Below are 18,908 nucleotides of genomic sequence, written 5' to 3' on the forward strand. Positions count from 1 at the left end.
AGAAAGCAGAGAACAAGTAAAGGCTGTTAAAATCTACTAAAGCAATAGAGTAACAAGAGATTGAATTAGTAATTTTTTTTAAAAACCTTCCTCCAAAGAAAAGCCCAGGCTCAGATGGCTTATTGGTGAATTCTACCAAATGATCAAAGAATTAACACCAATCCTTCATAAACTCTTCCAAAAAGCAGAAGAGGAGGGAACACTCCACCATCACCCTCCAATACCAGTATCACCTTGACACCGAAACCAGACAAAGACGTCAAAAGAAAACGACACCAATATCCACTAAAAATAAAGACATAAAAATCCTCAACAAAATATGAGTGCATCAAACCCAGAAACACATAAAAAGGATTCTATACCATGACCAAGTGGGGCTTATCCTGGGAGTGCAAGACTGGTTTAACATAGAAAAATCAGTCAATGTAATGCACCATATTGGAAGAATAAGGCACAAAAATTACACGAATATCTCAGTAGAAAAAGCATTTGACAAAATCTAACACCCTTTCATGATGAAAACACTGAACAAACTAGAAATAGAGGAGAACTTCTTCAACCTGATGAAGGCCGTTTATGAAAAGCCCACAGCTAACATGGTACTTAATGGTGAAAGGCTGAAAGCTTTCTCCTTAAAGATCTCTGCTCTGGTCCATGCAGTTAGGCAACAACAAGAAATTAAAGGCATCCAGATTGGAAAGGAAAAAGTGAAACTATTCTATTTACAGATGACATGATCTTATAGAGAGAAAACTCTAAAGAATCCACAAAAAATTATTCACACTAATAAATGAATTCAGCAGGGTTATAGGATAAAAGATGAATATACAAAAATCAGTTGTATTTTCTATACACTACTAATGAAAAATCTGAAAATGACTAAGAAAACAATTCCACTTATGATTGCATCAAAACGAGTAAATACATAGGAATCAATTTAACAAAAGGAATGAAGACTTGTACGCCAAAAACTACAAAACATCTTTGAAAGAAATTAAAGAAGACATCCCATGTTCATGATTGGAAAACCTAATATTTTTAAGATGGCAGTCTTCCCCAAATTAATCTACAGATTCAACATAATCCTTATCAAATTCCTGGAAAGCTTTTTTAATTAATTCATTTTTTCAGTAATTGACCATTTGATCCTAAAATTTATATGGAAATATAAGGGAGCCAGAAAAGCCAAAACAATCTTGAAAAAGAAGAAATTGGAGGACTCACACTTCCTAATCTCAAAATTTACTACAAAGCTACAGTAATAAAGACAGTGTGGTATCGGCATAAGGATAGACATTTAGACCAGTGGAACAGAATTGAGAGTCCAGAAATAAGCCCTTAACACTTATGTTCAATTGATTTCAACAAAGATGTCAAGACAATTCAATGGAGAAAAAATAGTCTTTTCAACAAACGGTGCTGGAATAACTGGATATCCACATGCAAAAGAATAAACCCCTACCTCACACTATATACAAAAATTAACTCAAAGTAGATCATAGACCTAAATCTAAGAGTTAAAACTATAAAACTCTTTAGGTGCTGGCCCAGTGGTATAGTGGTTAAGTTCACACACCACTTCGGCAGCCTGGGGTTAGCAGATTCAGATGGGCACGGACCTAGCACCACTGGAGACTGTGAAAATAGAGGAGGATTGGCAACAGATGTTAGGTCAGGGCCAATCTTCCTCACCAAAAAAAACCCCAAAACTATAAAACTCTTAGAAGAAAACATAGGAGTAAATCTTTGTGACCTTGATTAGGCAATGGTTTCTTAGATACAACACCAAAAGCACAAAAAACACAAAAGAAAAAAATAGATAAACTGAACTTAAAATTTATAACTTTCGTATTTCAAAGGACACCATCAAGAAAGTGAAAAGATAACCCACAGAATGGGAGAAAATATTTTTAAATCATATATCTGTATATCTAGAATATATAAAGGACTATTACAACTCAATAATAAAAGGAGCCATTATCCAATTAAAAAATGGGCACAAGATCTGAATAGACATTTCTCCAAAGAAGATAAACAAATGGCCAATAAGCACATGGAAAACTGTTCAACCTCATTAGTCATTAGGGAAAGATAAATAAAAGCCACGGTGAGATACCACTTCACACGCACTAGGATGGCTGTCATCAAAAGGACAGATGATAAAGTGTTGACAAGGGTGTGGAGAAACTGGAAGCTTCACAGGAGTGCAGCGGCTTCGGAAAACAGTTTCCAGTTCCTCAAAAAGGTAAACGGAGCTGTCACACGACCGCATAATTCTACTCCCAAATATATACCCACAAGGAATGAAAACATATGTCCACCCCAAATTTTGTACACCAATGTTCATAGCAGCATTATTCACAACAGTCAAAAACTGGAAACAACCCATGTCCATCACTGATGTGTGGATTAACAAAATGTGCAAAATGTGGTATATCCACACAACGGAGTACAGTGCAGCCATGAAAAGGACTGGCACCTGCTGCAACACGTGAGAACCCTGAAAACAAGCTGCTAAGTGAAAGAAGCCAGACACAACACATCACATGTTACACGATTCCATTTATACAAACTGCCTAGAAGAGGCAAGTCTATGGAGACGGAAAGGAGGCTGGCAGTTGACTAGGGCTGGGGAAGCACTGATCAGGTAATGGGCAGTGCCTGTTAAGGAGGACAGGTTTCCCTCTGGGGTGATAAAAATGTCCTAAAATTGGGGTGATGGTTGCACAATTCTGAATATACTAAAAACCACTGTCAAGTTGCACCCTATGGCACGTGGATTATATCTCAATAAGGCTGTTTTTTGAAAAAGCTATAGAGCATGCTTGTAAAATGAGAAACTGAAACAACACAGATGTTCCATGGGCAACTGGTTCAAAAATATCCATAAGGCACACCACTGTGCAGTCATTAAAAACTGTTTTCAGGGGCCAGCCGGGTGGTGCAGCAGTTAAGCTCATGCGCTCCGCTTCGGTGGCCCGGGGTTTGCAGGTTCGGATCCTGGGTGCAGACCTACACACCGCTTATCAAGCCACACTGTGGCAGGTGTCCCACATATAAAGCAGAGGAAGATGGGCATGGATGTGAGCTCAGGACCAATCTTCCTCAAAAAAGAAAAAAGCTGTTTTCAAAAATACTCAGCGACATGGAAAAATAATGTACACACACACATATACACATATAATGAAAAAAGTAGAATCTAAAATAGTATATATAGCATAATCTTAATTGCTTATAAAATATTATAAAGATAGTTTTATATATTTAAAGACATATACATGTCTTTAAAAGTGGTTAACTAGCTTGAGTGGCTGTATGGTGACCGATTTTACTTTCTGCTTTACATTTTTCTTTATTTTCCAAATAGCCTACCCTCCACATATAACTGAAGAATAAATGTTCACTTTCAGATCAGAGGGACTCTATTCTATCCCAGAATGAGAGGAGCTGCTCCCGCACACCGCCGGCAGCAAGGCACACAGGGGCAGCGGTTCTGCAGGGCCGTCCGGAAACGCTTCTCTTTCGACCCAGAAACTCCACTTCTAGAAACCTCTCCTAGGGAGATCATTAAGAACAAGCACAAAGACCAGGCTGAGAGGGCGTTCATCACAGCCTTATGTGTAACGGTGAAGAGCTGAAAACAACCTCCATGTCCAAAAATAGAGGCTTTTTAGTTAAATGTATTATAGCTTATCCACACAATGAAATACCGTACAGTTGCTAAAATGTTGCAGAAATGTATCTATTGTCAGGAAAGCGTTTATGATCTGTGCTGAAGAGGAAAAGGCAGGTCACAAAGCAGTATATGTGGGATAATCTTATTTTTATAAAAAAAAATTCACACATATGATAAGTAGAGAGAAGATCTAGAAGGAAACACACTAAAATGTTAACAGGGGTCAGCTCCGGGCAGAGCAGGTGATGGAGAGCTTTATTTTCTTCTACTGGCATGTATTTCTGATTTTTATATAATGCACATGTATTTTGTCTATATTAAGAACAATAAAATAAATTTATGGGGGAAGGGGCAGGAGGTCAACCCCAGGGACAGTCAGAAGCACCACTGGCTGCCCAAGCAAAGAGCAAGACAGGCAGGGCCTTGGGGAGATGGGGCCGTGGGGAAGGTGAGGCCATCACCATCACCAGCTGCTCCCAACCTCAGGTGAACAGGAGGTCAGACTATACACATTCCCCTCTGCTGATCTCAGATTTATATATTTCAAAGCATCTTCCCATTTTGTCTTATTTGATCTTCTCAGAGTATTATTATCTCCTTTTTGCAGATAAGAAAAGTGAGACTTAGATTAAATTACTTAAGAATCACAAAATAGAGGGGGGCCAGCCCCCTGGCCTAGTGGTTACGTTTGGCACGCTCCGCTTTGGCGGCCTGGGTTTGTGGGTGTGGTTCCCGGGCACAGACCTAGACCACTCATCAGCCATGCTGTGGTGGGGACCCACAAGCAAAATAGAGACAGACTGGCACAGATATTAGCACAAAATAGAATCAAGGGTTTGCAGGTTATCTGACACCACTCTCTCATCAGCAACACCCCCCAGCCCAGATGAGAGGTCATGCTCCAACTGAACGGCGGCCCAATAAAGCAGGAATGTGGGTTCTGGAGTCCACAGGCCTTGATGTGAACTCTATTCACCTCTGAAATTCATCTCTCAGCCCTCTGCAGGGAACCATAACCCTGCAGCACAGGGTTGTTCTCAGGAGGAAGTGCAATGGTGCGGTTCACCGAGCGCCACGCCTGCTCTTCAGGCAGGGCTCGACAGACGCTAATCCAACAGGAACCCCACCTCTCAGGGCAGCCGAACCCTGGGGCGGCTGTGGCTGTTAGAAAGATTTCCAGATATGGGACTAGCTTCCACTGCCTGGCTCTGGCCCTATCCCCAAGGCCACAACAAACAAGTCTTTCTTCCCCCAAGAGCCCTCCACATTTATGAGGCTGGAGCCTCCATCCCTGAGACTGCTCCTCTCCAAAAAGCCCCCTTCCTTCAGGGCTTACCCACCTGATGTGGTCTGGTCCCAAGGCCATCTCCAGTCCACAGTGACTGTCACAGAGCAGTCACCTGGCTCCTCCCCAACTGTCCCTTCTCCTTTTCCCCTGCAAGGATCACCTCCACAGAGAAAAGGGCATAAAGAGCTCTGGGCCTCTGTGACGAGAGGGCTCCTATGCAGAGGAGCCAATGCTGCGGACAGCTGTTCCCTCTGATTCCCCTGCCGGGCCCACCCCTCTTCAGCACAGCCTTCATGTGGGCCAGTCACAGCGCATGTCACTGGCCACCATAGCTAGATCAAAGATGAGAATGTGATCAGCCAGGGCCAACAAGACACAATGAGAATCTGGCTGAGATTTCTGAGACTTACACTAACAGAATCAGAGTCTGGAGCTGCTCCAGTCACCTGGAGCCTGAGACATGGGGGAAGGTGAAATAGAAAGCATCCATGTCTTTGAGCCCTGAATCCAGCTGCCCATGAAGTCAGACTGGGTTGGGTTTTCTTTCTCCTACAACTGAATGGGCACTAAGCCACTGATCTTGGCAGAACTTCACAATGAGTCTTCAGCTTAGGTTGGGAGGCCCACTCTCCATCTACTGTTCCCCCTCTGCACATGCCCAGGATAGGGGCTTTGGCCCCAGCATCAGAAAGCCTTGTGAATGGAGTTGCTGACTTTGATTTGCACATCTACCTCCATCTTCTCTGTGAACAAAACACATTCGTTCACCACATCTGCCAAGCAGCTGGCTGGGGCTGGGCAGAGCAGATGACATGGACACCCTGCCACCACTCCACGCCCTCCCCACTCCTATGTCCCCAGCAGCCTTTGCATCGCTCTCATGGCGCTCTCTCCCACTGAGCTCAAAAGTGACCGCAGATCTTGCCTCTACCATGCCCCTGGAGCTTCTACCAGTCTATGTGAGCTGGCTCAAAAGACAAGCCCTGGTCGCCATGCCTGGGCCTGAAGCTGTCGGCTGAGCAAAGGCACCAGCTGGCCCAGAATTCTTCCACCCACGGCCTGGAGAGGGCGGGACCCTAGGTCTGAGAATGGACCAGCACTGCCTACCTACCAGACGCCTCTGGCACCGGCGGAGCTTGGCCAGCCCAGAACCAACCCACCACACCCATGTTCCCGTGTGACCAGCAAGCTAACGTCCGTAAGGATGGAGCCCCCAACAGTGACAACCTTGGAGCCCCCAGTGAACATGTCTCCACTTTCCTGGGGGAAACTGGGGCTGCTCCTTGGAGACAACATTCCAAGATGGAGCAATGAGCTTTGAAGCAGAAAAGTACACCAGCTTTCAGGAAACCCATTCCTGAAGTCACTGTCAGGAGTCTGGCCTCACCTTGACATACGGTGCTGTTAGAATTAGCCTCTAAGGAGAGACAGCAGATACACCTTCTTCTCCTTTCTTTTATATTTCATGGGGCAACCCCCTGCTTAAAGGTACATGATTCCTCTGTGGTCTTCATATGTGACAGCCTTTGGGGGACATGACAATACTCAAGTTGAAACCTCCCACTATCTGAAGAATTTCCAACTCAATTTGTTTCAAGCATTTTTCGATGCCACCTAGCTGCCCAGGACTGAGCAGTGTGTGGTGGAGATGCCCCTGAGCAACACCTGATAAAATCCCCTCATCAGGCGACGGGGTCCCTTGGGCTGATGCATCGAAATTTTGCTCCAGTAGGCGGCTCATGGAAGATAGTGAGCAATTTCCAGGGGCCTCTTCCCAATGAATGTTTTAAGTCTTATGGCCTAAGCTGAGGTTCCAAGCTGGGGAGAGGAAGGCTGAGATCCAAACCTTTTTGGAGATGGGTTCTATATTTAAAGATTAGTGCTCATAAACTTGGGAGGAACAGGCAGCCCTTCTGAAAAATCCCCCTGAGAGCTCCCTTGCCCCTTTGCATTGCCCTCTGTAGACAGCAGATGCCTCCGCTCCTTCTCTGACGCTGCACCCTGAGACAGGATGCTCGTAACACACGGCAGTCCAAAGAGAGCTCTCGGGCCGGTTTCACACGAGGAAGGCAAACAAGGATGTAACACTGTCCAAAGGGAGGTCATCATATAATTCAGTTAGCGCCCCCCCACTGCTAGTCTTCATCATGCCTGCGCTCTGAGAAGCGGGAGAGGTCCATGAGCTCTGCAGACTCTAGACGGGGAGGCCTTTAGGGATCAGTTCCTGGCCTGCGGCCAGGAAGAAGAGTCCAGTCAGAAGAGACAAGCCCTCCTCCCTAAGGTCCATCAAGAGATGGTCTCTCCTCCTCTGCTGTCTCCCCTCTTCTCAGCCAATGTATTTGACACGTTCCTTATGAAGACAGAGTTGTCTGAGAGCTGTGTGAATAATTCTTGCCTCTTAAAGGAACACTACTTGAATTAACTGATCCATCCCAATGTGAATGGCCTTTTGTGGTAAAACCATTAATGTGAGCCCAACTCTAAGGACCTCTAACCTTCTGGGTCAGCCATGGGCAGGACTGGAGAAGTGCACAAGGAAGCATGTCTTGGGCCCTACCTTCAAGCAATCCCATTAGGATAAACTCTCCACCTGCCTCAAGCACTGGGTCCTCCCCATCCTCCAACACCATCAACAACTTCTCCTCCCTACGCAGCACTCCAGGCTTCAAATCTGTGCTTGACCTCCCCCTAAAGATTTCCTTCTAAATGTACTGGCCCCAGGTCCCTCATCCTGAGAGCCAAACCCTCTGCCAGACAAAGCAGATCCACTAAGGCAACTCTCCACTCTCTCCATCATTGGATGTTCCCTGGGGCTTCTGAAGAGGTCTGTCCATTTGGGGTCAAACCCAAGGGAGACACTGGAGCCCCAGTGAGGTGAAGTTAACTTGTCCAAGATCCTATTGCTAATAAGTGACAAAGCTAGAGATCAAACCTGGGCAGTCTGGCTCCAAAATCTCATGTCTTAACCAATGCATCAGAGGAGCAATTTCAAAGCCAGGAGTGAAGGAGGAATAGAGAAGACGGAGGAGGTTCCCCAACATCGTGCCACCTTCTCCAACTTCTCCACCCGGGTGCAGAGGTCATGCAGCTTGGAGGGAAAGTTTCCTATCAAGAACCAGTCCTCATCCCGGCCCTGCCTCCAGTTTATTGTGTGTGTGCAAGCCCCTTACCATCTCTGGTACAGTCTCCCCCAATGGGAAATAAGACTGTGTAAGAGATGGTTGTGAAGGTCCCATTTACTCTTTGGAGTCAATCCTTCTCTGCTTGGGCACTATGCAGTCTGGAAAGGAAGTTTAATACCATCCTGCTATTTCCAGGTTGACAATTTCCCTCCTTTGGGGCACCAATCCCAAGCCTCAGGTCCTATACATCCTCTTTCATTCTTTCATTCACCTGAGTGCAGACTACTTCTTTCTCCCCACACCTTCCAACAGGTTCCAACTGGGTCAGAGACCAAACTCAATGGACATGTCTAATCAGAGGCTTACATGGCCCTCAATCTCTTCTTCTTCTCAAGTGCCTGGCGGTTGTGGTCCTCTAGTAACTTCTCACCAATGGACTGTCAGCAGAACTGATGTGTGTTACTTCTGTTCACCCTAGACATCTCTCTTTTCCCCTGTCCATGAGCTGCAATATGCCAGCAACCCAGCTTCAGTTGCACAGATGAAGACCGCGCCCTAGCAGATGGAGAAGGAACAGTAAGCTCAGAGAACATGGATGCCTCACCAGCCTTGATCAGTTGGACTATTATAGGACCGTTACAGGACTTCCCTCATATTGGAGCCAATGCATTTTTGGTCCCTTTACTACAAAAGGGTACATATCAAGGCTATTTATAAAGGGCATCTCTAGGAAAGCAAGGCACTTCCAGCTCCCACTGTCCTAGATGCAGAAAGTTACCCCATGTCCAGTAGATCTAAGTCCCAAAATAGACAGTGGCCACGTGTCCACTATTCCCAAACCTCCTCATTTGGGAAAAGAACATCTGGGCCACTTGGTGTCCTGGAGATTTCATTTGAGATCTCAATCTGTATCTCAGAGCAAAGATCTCTAATCATTTGATTAACCCAATACCACCAGAAGCTAAAGAATTTCTCCATTTCTTCTATTTCCATTCTCTGTTTCTCTACCTGGGTTTAAGAGATAAGAGGAAGGAGGTGTGGAGGGGCCTGGGGAGTTGAGATGTACTCAGGAGCGCCCTGATAATGGAAATGAACTGACATGTCCCATCTTGGGGAAGGAGATCCATGTCAGGCCCTGTTATGGTGTGATGTCAGCACGCTCTTACAGATATTCCCCAATATTGGCAGGGAATGACTCTGAATCATCGAAATATGCTCAGTATGTTACCTATAGGCAGAGAAAACACATCTGACCATGACAGACTAGGAGCAAAAGCACCCAGAATCACCTGAATTACATAACGGGCATCTCAGTAGAAATCCAAGCAAGGGAATTTTTATAAATTTCATTCAATAATTGAGTACCACGTATGTGCCAGACACTGAGCTAAGTTCTGAGGATGGCAAACAAACAAACAAAGAGTTCTTCCTTTAGAGGAACTCACAGACCAGCAGGGTGTCCGATAGTAGTCCAACTAATTCAAATATGAGTTTCATGCAATTCTAATCCACTGCCATGACAGTATCAAATACGACTGACTCTGAGCGGGTGAGTCCCAGAGGGCTTCAGAGAAGATAGGACATATGGGCTTAAGGGACAGAGCTTACAGGAAGAAACCTGGGCAAGGAGTTAAAGTGGAGGAACGAGGGAGGTGGGGCTGAGAAGAGGGATGTAGGTACAAATCTAGAGTGTTCTCTAGTGACCTGAATGTTTTCTACCTGAGGAAAGCTTACCTGGCCCAAGCCAGCTCCCATCCACATGCCAACAGGGCAGAGGGATTAAGATTATGGGTTCTGGAGTTGAAGGCTCTTCGGATTGGGTCCCCGTTCTGCCACTCAGAAAGAGAGCTTGGGCTCTGGAACTAGTCTCTGAGGTCAAGTCCTGGCTCTCCCACTTCCTAGCTGTAGGACCCTGGGCAGGTTATCTAACCCCTCTGTGCCTCAGTTTTCTCATCTGTAAAATGGAAAGAATAATAGTGCTTACATCACAGGGTAGCTGTGAAGACTGACTGAGATCCCCAAATGAAGGGCACAGCGCCTGGCACATAGGAGCCACTGATGTCATTCCTCGGAACCTCGTCCAGTCTCCTTTCCTTTGTCTGTAAACCAGGGGTTGGGAGGATTAAAGAGACAGGAAAGCCCTAACACGGCACAGGAAAGCCCACAGGAGCCTCTCAGTAACTCAATGATGTTGACTTCGATACCCAACAGGCCAAGGATATCAGTACCTGGCCGGGGAAAGAGCTCCTGACCTTGGCTGGAAGAGCAGATGTGTAAGTTCAATGACGTTTCCAGGTTGTGGCTGAAAGCCCTGGTCAAGTCAGGCCTCAGGTCACCGTGGAAAAGTCTGGGTGACCTGCCGACAGCGGGCTGCAGGTGGCACAGGGGAGGGCATGGGCGGATGCCTGCCCACCCAAGAGGCAGCTGTGCTCAGCTCCAACCTGGTCTCGCCCTGGGGGAAAGAGGGCACAGCTCTTCACTTCTTTCCAAAGAAGCCAGAAAGCCAGGGTTTTAACTGGATGGTTCTAATTGGAAAATGTAAGCAACTAATTCAAAAGTGTTGGAAACCCTGAGCCAACTAAACAAACCCTGACTCGGGGGCCTGCAGGCCAGCAGTTCACAACATTCATCGAATCCTTGTCAGCAATCTTCCCCTGAAAATCCTCAAGGACCCTGATGAAGAAAGGAAAACCAAGAACACTCCTCCACGATGCTAGGACCAAGGGCCTCCAGACCTCCTCAGAACACTGGCCTATCCCTGGGCATCTCCATGAATTAGAGGGCAATTTCTCTCTGTTATTAGAAGTCACCTCTAGTGGTTCCCCACCAAATACTTATCCTTCAAGCTAATATTTACATCCTGCTCAATACGTGCCAGGCACTGTTTTAAGCATTTTACCTATGCTATCCCCTGTAATCCTCATGACGACTCAGTGAGAGCTCGACAGACAGGGAAAGTGAGGAACAAAGACGTTAAGAACTTGCACAAGGTCTCACAGCCAGTACAGCCACACGTGACGGAGGTGGGATGGACCCGAGCCGATGGTCCAGTGCTGCTGCTCACAGGCATCACTACGTGCTGCATCTCTCCTGGCCAACCCGGGCTCCCGGGGACTGGGTGCTCCTGGGCCGCAGGCCACTTCCTGTAGGTAAAAGTGACCCTTCCCTCTCCGTGCACATGTGTGACTCTGCGTGTGCCTATAGCAGTTAGAAACTAGCCAGGGCCAGGTCTCCCAAGAGCCAGGTGCTGGGGCATGGCTGGGGGCCCATGCTAACCACACATCACCCAGGGCCAGACCTAGAAACCGAGTCTCCTATGCCCCCTGCCTCCTTTCATGGTAGCCATGAGACTAAGCTGGCAGTGGCCCCTGCAGACGGCCTCCTATCACCAGGCTGTCTCAGAGCCAATACTAAGACCCGAGCTCTTGGTGCTAAGCAGGCCCTGGAGCCATCCCCGGCCCCCAACTAGCCAACCAACTCCTGGCTACAACCCCCACCAGGCCCCAGGTCAATCAGGTGACTGGAAAGTGCCAGGTGAAGCTTTGCTCTCATTGCAGAATATTGTTCCTGGCCCAAAGTGACACACATACACACGTATCTCCCTTAAGCCTAAGGCATGTGAGGTGGCTGAGTGAGCACCAGAGAGAGAAGAGGCCAGTTGTGTGGCACAGACCCCAGCACACCCCATGGCTCAGACAGAGGCAAACACAGGCCAGGCGCTGTCAGGACCCCCTGAGACAGCCTCAAAGGACTGTGCCCATTAAACTGCCAGAATGCTCTGTCGAGAGAGACAGCATCTTTTCCCAGCCCGCAGGGACGTTCAGAAGATCAATGAGATGAATCTGGCGGTCCTCGAGGTTGCCCGGGGAACTAGGTGAATCTGTCACCCCCATCACAAAGCTCTTAAGTGTGCCTCAGGCTCTGTGTTTGTTCAACATTGCACAGGACAACTAAGTCAGACAGCTGGTAGCATCCAAGTGGCCAGTTCACTGCTGTTCTGGAGGGTCAACCCCTAAGCCGCCCTGGCCTCTGTGCCAGCCACAGGCAGTCACAACACATGGTTTGCACAGTAGCTGGCAGGAAGGAGAGGAGCTGCCTCAGATGGTCCCCTTATTACTGTGGCCATTAAAGTCCAAGTCAAAGTGTCTCTCCTCCTCCAGGAAGCCTTCCTGGCTCTGCAGGCCTGCAGTGACCTCTCCTGCCTCTGAAAAGTTGTTACCCGGGCCTGGCCTTTACCATTTACTGCCTTGTTTGGAGCTGAGATTTTAAACTATCATTCAGTATGTGCCAGGTACTGCGTCAAATACCTTACATGCGTTATGTGACTTAATCCTCACAACTCTATGAAGTGGATGTGATTACACCCATTTCACAGATGAGGACATAGCAACCTGAAAAGGTCACATCTGTGCATGTCCTGCCTCTCTGTCATTTTTCTTTCCATGGGACTGCATTCTCTCACATTAAATTACAAACTTCTTCACGGCCATCGGGGGGATGTCAACCCTTCCTTCCACCCCTGAACTCCTAGGCACACAGTTAAACACTGGGTGACTGACTGTTACAGTGACTGCCATATATAGCAACCCTGAGCCTTAATTAACCCAGAGGTGGCATTAATGAATAAAAATGTGTTCAGCCATGTGGACAATTATCACATGGCAAGAACCCCTTATATGCTGCACAGCATCTTAATTACCAAGGAAAGTCCTCACTTAAGTTGCATATTAATTATCAGGAAACTTTGTTCAAATGTTTTTCCTTCATTTCCTTCAGTGACAATTGAAGAACTGAGGCTCTGAGGAAACACCGTGTTTCGGGGCTTAAAATTATCCAACGCCTGCAGTGGGGCCGACTCCAGCGCCCTTGCTGGGAGTGGCCAGAGCGTGGCCCCAGCCGAGGGCACAGGGGTAACTGCAGGCTGCAGGGGGCTCTGCTGGCTCCAGAGAGCATGAGCTGGGGGAAAGCCCCACGGGCGAGCAGGCGCAGGCTCACCTTTGGTGGCGTAGGCCTCTGCGATCATCCGCAGCCTGTATGGAGGGACGGCGGTGAGCGGCAAGTCATCGAGGCCCACCCGGGCGTAAATGTTGAGGGCTTCTTTGTAATCTCCTTCCACGTAATTCAACTTGGCCATGATCAGATTGGATTCTTGTAGGAATTCTGACTAGAAGGAAAAGGAGAGAAAAAATCATTTTCCTCCGATACTATGTGTGATGCTCCTTCGGGGCCCAGCCATCCACGGATTCAAAGCCCCCCGGCTCTGCACACAAAAACGTAGGCACAAATGTTCACAGCAGGACCGTTCACAACAGCCCCAAAGTGGAAACAACCCACACGTCCGCCCATCAGCTGAGGAGTGGGTAAGCAAAATGTGGTCCGACCACAACGTAATATTACTCAGCCATAACGAGGAATGAAGTGCCGACCCATGCCACACCATGGGTAAACCTCAAAAACACTGTGCCGGGTGGAAAGCTCAGTCACCACATATTGTATGCTTCCTCCATTCTATGAAACAGCCAGAATGGTCAAATCTACAGAAGCCGAAAGTAGACTAGTGTTTGCCCAGGGCTGGGAGGCCGGGGGAATGGCAGGAGGCTGCTAATGGTTGCAGGTTTATTTTGGGGGTGAGGAAAAATGTTTTAAAATTGAGGTAACGGTTGCACAACTCTGTGAATATACTAAAACCCATTGAATTGTACACTTTAAATGGGCGAATTATATGGTATGTGAATTATATTTCAATAAAGCTGTTGCAAAACAAAACAAAGGAAAACTCTGAGGTTCCTCCCTTCAGGCCCCTGAGCTGGGCTGGGCCAGGCTGGGCCAAGAACGAAAGGAATGCTTTATGAACAAAACATATAAGCACCTGCCTCAAAGAAGGACATCCTGCATGGAGGTGGACCACAAGCCTGTAACCCAACAACCCAAGAAGAGAGGCTTTTTAAATTGGTGCAAAATCAAGACTTGCCTTCTCTCCAGGGATGACCTTTGCTCACTGAGCCATTTTGGCTTGTTAAGGTGACTGACCCCTGGTCCCCTCCCCAGAGGCTGCAAGCTCTAACAGTCCTCGGATGGGCTCTCCTTCCTCTCCAGGCAGGAGAAGCTGGCTTCTGCAGTCCACACCCGCCAGCCTCATCCTCTGCTGTTCCCCCGCCCCCTCTCATCAGCGGGGAAGAAGAGGCGACCCAGCCATCTATATAAGGAAGCAGACTTATCACCCTCTCCAGGCCTTCTCCGCGGAACCCAAGCTATACAAGGCTAGACTTTTCAGCTTATGGAAGCACGCCAGGAAGCTGCACTGTTCTGTAATCCATAGCTGTGACGGGGTGGGCAACACACAGGTAACCAGCCAGAGCCTGGCGAAGCAGCTATTTCAGTCGACTTGGGCAGCTTCCAGACACTTCCTGAAAGGGAGCAGAGGCGACAGGCAGCACTAGGGAGGATGAGAGAATGGGCAAAGGGGACTGCAGGAACAACAAGGTTTTAAGAGTGGCCAAAGGGAGAGGCACCAACATAAGAAACAAGGATTATATTTGCAAACAGAAATCAAAGCAGACTTAAGAAAAAAAGAGCCATGAGAAAAAGCACCCACCACAGGGGTTCTCCACCAGGGTGGGGACTCGGAGATTTTGAAAAGTCTTCCTAGGACATTCTGCTGCGTCTTCCCTCCGTCCCCCAGGCCTCCAGCACTGAGAACCATGGGCTACTGAAGGATGGAGAGCGGGGGGTTAGTATTTGGTTCTGGAGATGGATGGTGGCAATGGTTACACCACAGTGTGAATGCACTTAATGACATTTAAAAAAATGGTTATAATGGTAAATCTTACGTATATTTTATTACAAGAAAAGAAAGTTCAAAGAATTTTAAAAATTAAAAAGAAAAAGAAAAGTGAAGGGCCAGATGGAAAATATGCAGGAGCCTGAAGAAAATGACAAGTGTAGAGGCAGAGTCTGGATGCACTGGGAGAGCCTTGCTGGGCAAGCCCCATCTGCGGCTCGTGCACGGGAGGAAACAGCTTGGCCACGGCCACTGGGCTGCGGACAGGAGGAGAACAGCTCCAGCATGGTGCCCGCGCCGCCTTGCTCACAATTAGCGGTCTTCTTGACGTGACTCAGAAGCGGGTCTGCTGACTCCTAGTCCGGGCTCTTTCTGCCACACCACACTGCTCCCCTGCTCTGGTCCTTCCAGCCTCATCCACTTGTGTTTGCACAATATTGGTCTGCTCAGGGCTTTAGCAAGCTCCTAGCCCAGAGACATGCTGACTTCAGGTCAAGAAGAGAAGGATTTTCACGGCAGCCAGTGTACTGGGGCAACACGCCCATGCGAAAGCTGGGCGACTTTGGAACATTCTTTATAAGGTGGAAGAAGGTAAAAAGTGGCAACAGGGTTAGGACTGGCCCCGTGGCCGAGTGGTTGGGTTCGCGCGCTCCGCTGCAGGCAGCCCAGTGTTTCGTTGGTTCGGGTCCTGGGCACGGACATGACACTGCTCGTCGGGCCACGCTGGGGCGGCGTCCCGCGTGCCACAGCTAGAAGGACCCGCGGCGGAGAGTATACAACTATGTGCCGGGGGGGCTTTGGGGAGAAAGAGGAAAAAATAAAATCTTTAAAAAAAAAAAAAAAGTGGCAACAGGGCAAAAATTCTCTAGGGAGAAGCAATAAAGGAGCAATAAATGACAGTGTATCTGGCACCATGTGGTTGTGAAAGAACTCCCACATCTGTGCCTCAAAACGGCCCTGAGCTAAGTTCAATTACAGATGAAAAATGTGAAGCTCAGAGGGGTTGAATAACTTCCCCAAATCACACAGTTTATAAATCCAGAACTAGGATGCAAACTTAGGAATTCTAACTTGAAATTCAATGTTCCTACGACTGCACAGGGTTATAGAGGATGCAGAGCAAAAACTACCAGCTCCTGGTAAAATAAAAAATTCGTTTTTTTCAAAATGAAGTTAGAGGGGTCGGAAGTGGGAAAGGAACTAGCCAGACGTGAGGCCTGGAACAGAGACCCTTGACCGCTCTCCCCTAACACAGTCATACCCTCACCTGTCCTGGCGGGACACTTGAGTCTGACTGGCTGTTGCTGTGAGCTGTGGACCCATGTGCCCACCATCCCTCCACCCTTTCCCACGGATCAAGACCCACTAGTGTCACAGAGACAACTGTTCCCTAACTTTGGAGGAAAGTGTGGTAGGGCCCTTTGCAAGAAACCAAACAAGGAAAGAGAAAACACTTGGTTTTTAAAGCCCCAGATGCAGCCTGGCGTCCTTCAGAATGTGGACTGCCTATGTTAAAGTGATGCTCTCGAACCAGCCTCTGAGGGGCCGCTGGGGGCTGTGTCCAGTGGAGACAGACAGACACAAAGGCCATTTTGAAAGGAGGCTCTCTGTCAGGGTTTCCAGAAGCCTGTGGCTATATAACAGACAAGCACGAACACTAATGCATTCAAGTGTTGCCCAAGCCCTCAACTGCAGCAGGCGACAAAGAGGAAGGACACCTCAGAATGAAAGCTCACAGGCTTGGAATATGTAGGAGCTGGGGGGGTCCAAGCTTACCCTCCAACAGCCCACCCCATTCAAACCTAAGAAACTAAGCCCCAGAGAGGGAAATGACCTCCTTGGGGTCACACAGCAATTTGGGAATAGGCACGAGTTTCCAGTACAGATACGAAAAGCAATGCCGAGGAAAACATGGCTTCTCTGGGGGAAATGCACACAAGCAGGAGAGCAAAGTCCAAAGAAGTGGCCCCAGAGGACTCTGAGACCAGAAGAGAGGAAAACGAAAGAGAAATCATCAAGGTTAAAAGGTCAGAGGTACAACTCAACCACAACAACAAAACCAACCTGATTAAAAAATGGGCAGAGAACTTGAGTAGACACTTCTCCAAAGAAGATATGCAAATGGCCAACAAGCACAGGAAAAGATGCTCAACTAATCATTAGGGAAATGCAAATCAGAACTATAAGGAAATACCACCTCAAAACTATTAGGATGGCTACTACAAAAAAAAAAAAAAACCCAGAAAATAAAATAAAAATGCTAGCAAGGATGTGGAGAAATTGGAATCCTGTGCACTGTTAGTGAGAATGTTAAACGGTGCAGCTGCTATGGAAAATAGTGCAGTGGCTCCTCAAAATATTAAACACAGAAGTACCATATGATCCAGCAATTCCACTTCCGAGGATATACCCAAAAGAACTGAAAGCAAGATCTCAGAGAGATACTTGTACACCCACATTCATAGCAGCATTTTTCACAATAGGCAAAAGGTAAAAGCAATCTAAGTGTCCACTGACAGATGAAAGAATAAACACCATGTGGCAGACATACATACAGCAGAATATTATTCAGCCTTAAAAACGAGGGGAAATCTGACACATGCCACAACATAGATGAGCCTCAAGGACATTATACTGATGAAATAAGCCAGTCACAAAAAGATAAATCCTGTGTGATCTCATTTATGAGGTCCCTAGAGGAGTAAAAATCCTAGAGACAGAAAGTAGAATGGGCGTTCCTGGGGCTGGGAGGAGGGGAGGTGGGGAGTTAGTGTTTAATGGGCACAGAGTTTCAGATTTGCAAGATGAAAACAGTTCTGGAGATGGATGGTGGTGACGGCTGCACAGCAATGTCAGTATACTTAATGCCACTGAACTTGTACTCTGAAAAACGGCCAGGGGCCGGTCCGGTGGCATAGTAGTTAAGTTTGTGTGCTCTGCTTCGGCAGCCTAGGATTTGCAGGTTTGGATCCAAGGCACGGACCTAGCACCCCTGCTCAAGCCACGCTGTGGCAGCATTCCACATAAGCAGAAGACTAGCACAGATGTTAGCTCAGCGACAATCTTCCCCAAGCAAAAGAGAAAGACTGGTAACAGATGTAGCTCAGGGCCAATCTTCCTCACACACGCACAAAAAAGGCCAAATGGTAAATTGTTTCTTATGTACATTTTTCCACAATTGAAAGAAGGAAAGAGGGAAGGAGGAAGGGAGGGAAAGGAGGAGGAAAAATTCAGAGCTTCAAAAGTTCATTGAAGACTGCCCATCCTCGATAGAAAATACATTCTAAAAACAAAAATAAAGGACCCTAAAGAAGCTGATGGAAGCGGGGCTGAGCAAGGGTGACTTCAGGAAAGCAGTCAGAGCAGGAGTGAGCAAGTGAGCTAACGGGATGAGGAGGGGCAGGCGGAGCAAAGGCAAGGAGATGAAAGAGGATTCAAAAGAAGCAGGAAAGGAAAGCCACGTGAGAGGAGAGGGAAAGCTGAGTATAAACAGAGACTAGAAAACAGAGTGGAAGAACAGAGGGCAGCGCTGAAGGTCTCCTGGGGCCTGACTAGGGTCCTTGCTCAGGGAAGGGCCATCCTGGTTCCCTCCCACAGCAAGCTACCAGGCCTGCTGTCACCAGCATGACACCTCACACAGCTCTGAGCCAGAGCGGCCTGGGACATTCACGAGCCACATATTTTAGGCAGGAAATCGTGCAGTAAGTGACACTCCTGATTAACTTCTCTCTTTTCCGTAGTGGGACAAGGTGTCAGGTTGAGCTCTGGGCCTCATACAACAGCTTTATGTCAAGCACCTGGGGAAGATTAGTGCCACTTTTCAGGATAATGTGTCATTAAAGACTCTCACTAGAGAGACCTTATTGGACCCACAGCCAGCCTAGGGGTTGACACACAGTCACACAGGGAGCTGGGAAGACAAGCCACGGCAGTGTGCAGCTGTGCCCCCAACATTGCCCGGTTCATCGCTGTCATCCTTTGCAACTGCACGCCCCGAGGAGGTGGAGCCAGCCTCTCCACACTGTCGCCCCGCCATCCCAG

The 18,908-nt window shown here is 47.7% G+C and overlaps 1 protein-coding gene across 22 annotated transcripts in view; it reads right to left on the minus strand.

The window, feature by feature from the left end:
- Nucleotides 1–18,908, minus strand: part of TTC7B (tetratricopeptide repeat domain 7B) — a 246,032-nt gene that overhangs the window by 203,850 nt on the left and 23,274 nt on the right. For 18 of the 22 annotated variants that reach the window (XM_023628265.2, XM_070249758.1, XM_023628272.2 and 15 more), the window contains exon 3: nt 13,082–13,250. In XM_023628265.2, the coding sequence (XP_023484033.1) occupies nt 13,082–13,250 (169 nt within the window). The remainder of the gene's footprint in view (nt 1–13,081; nt 13,251–18,908) is intronic. The other 4 variants (XM_070249761.1, XM_070249760.1, XM_023628273.2 and 1 more) reach the window with 1 other exon arrangement.

Source organism: Equus caballus, chromosome 24 (assembly GCF_041296265.1).
Source record: "Equus caballus isolate H_3958 breed thoroughbred chromosome 24, TB-T2T, whole genome shotgun sequence".
NCBI lineage: Eukaryota > Metazoa > Chordata > Mammalia > Perissodactyla > Equidae > Equus > Equus caballus.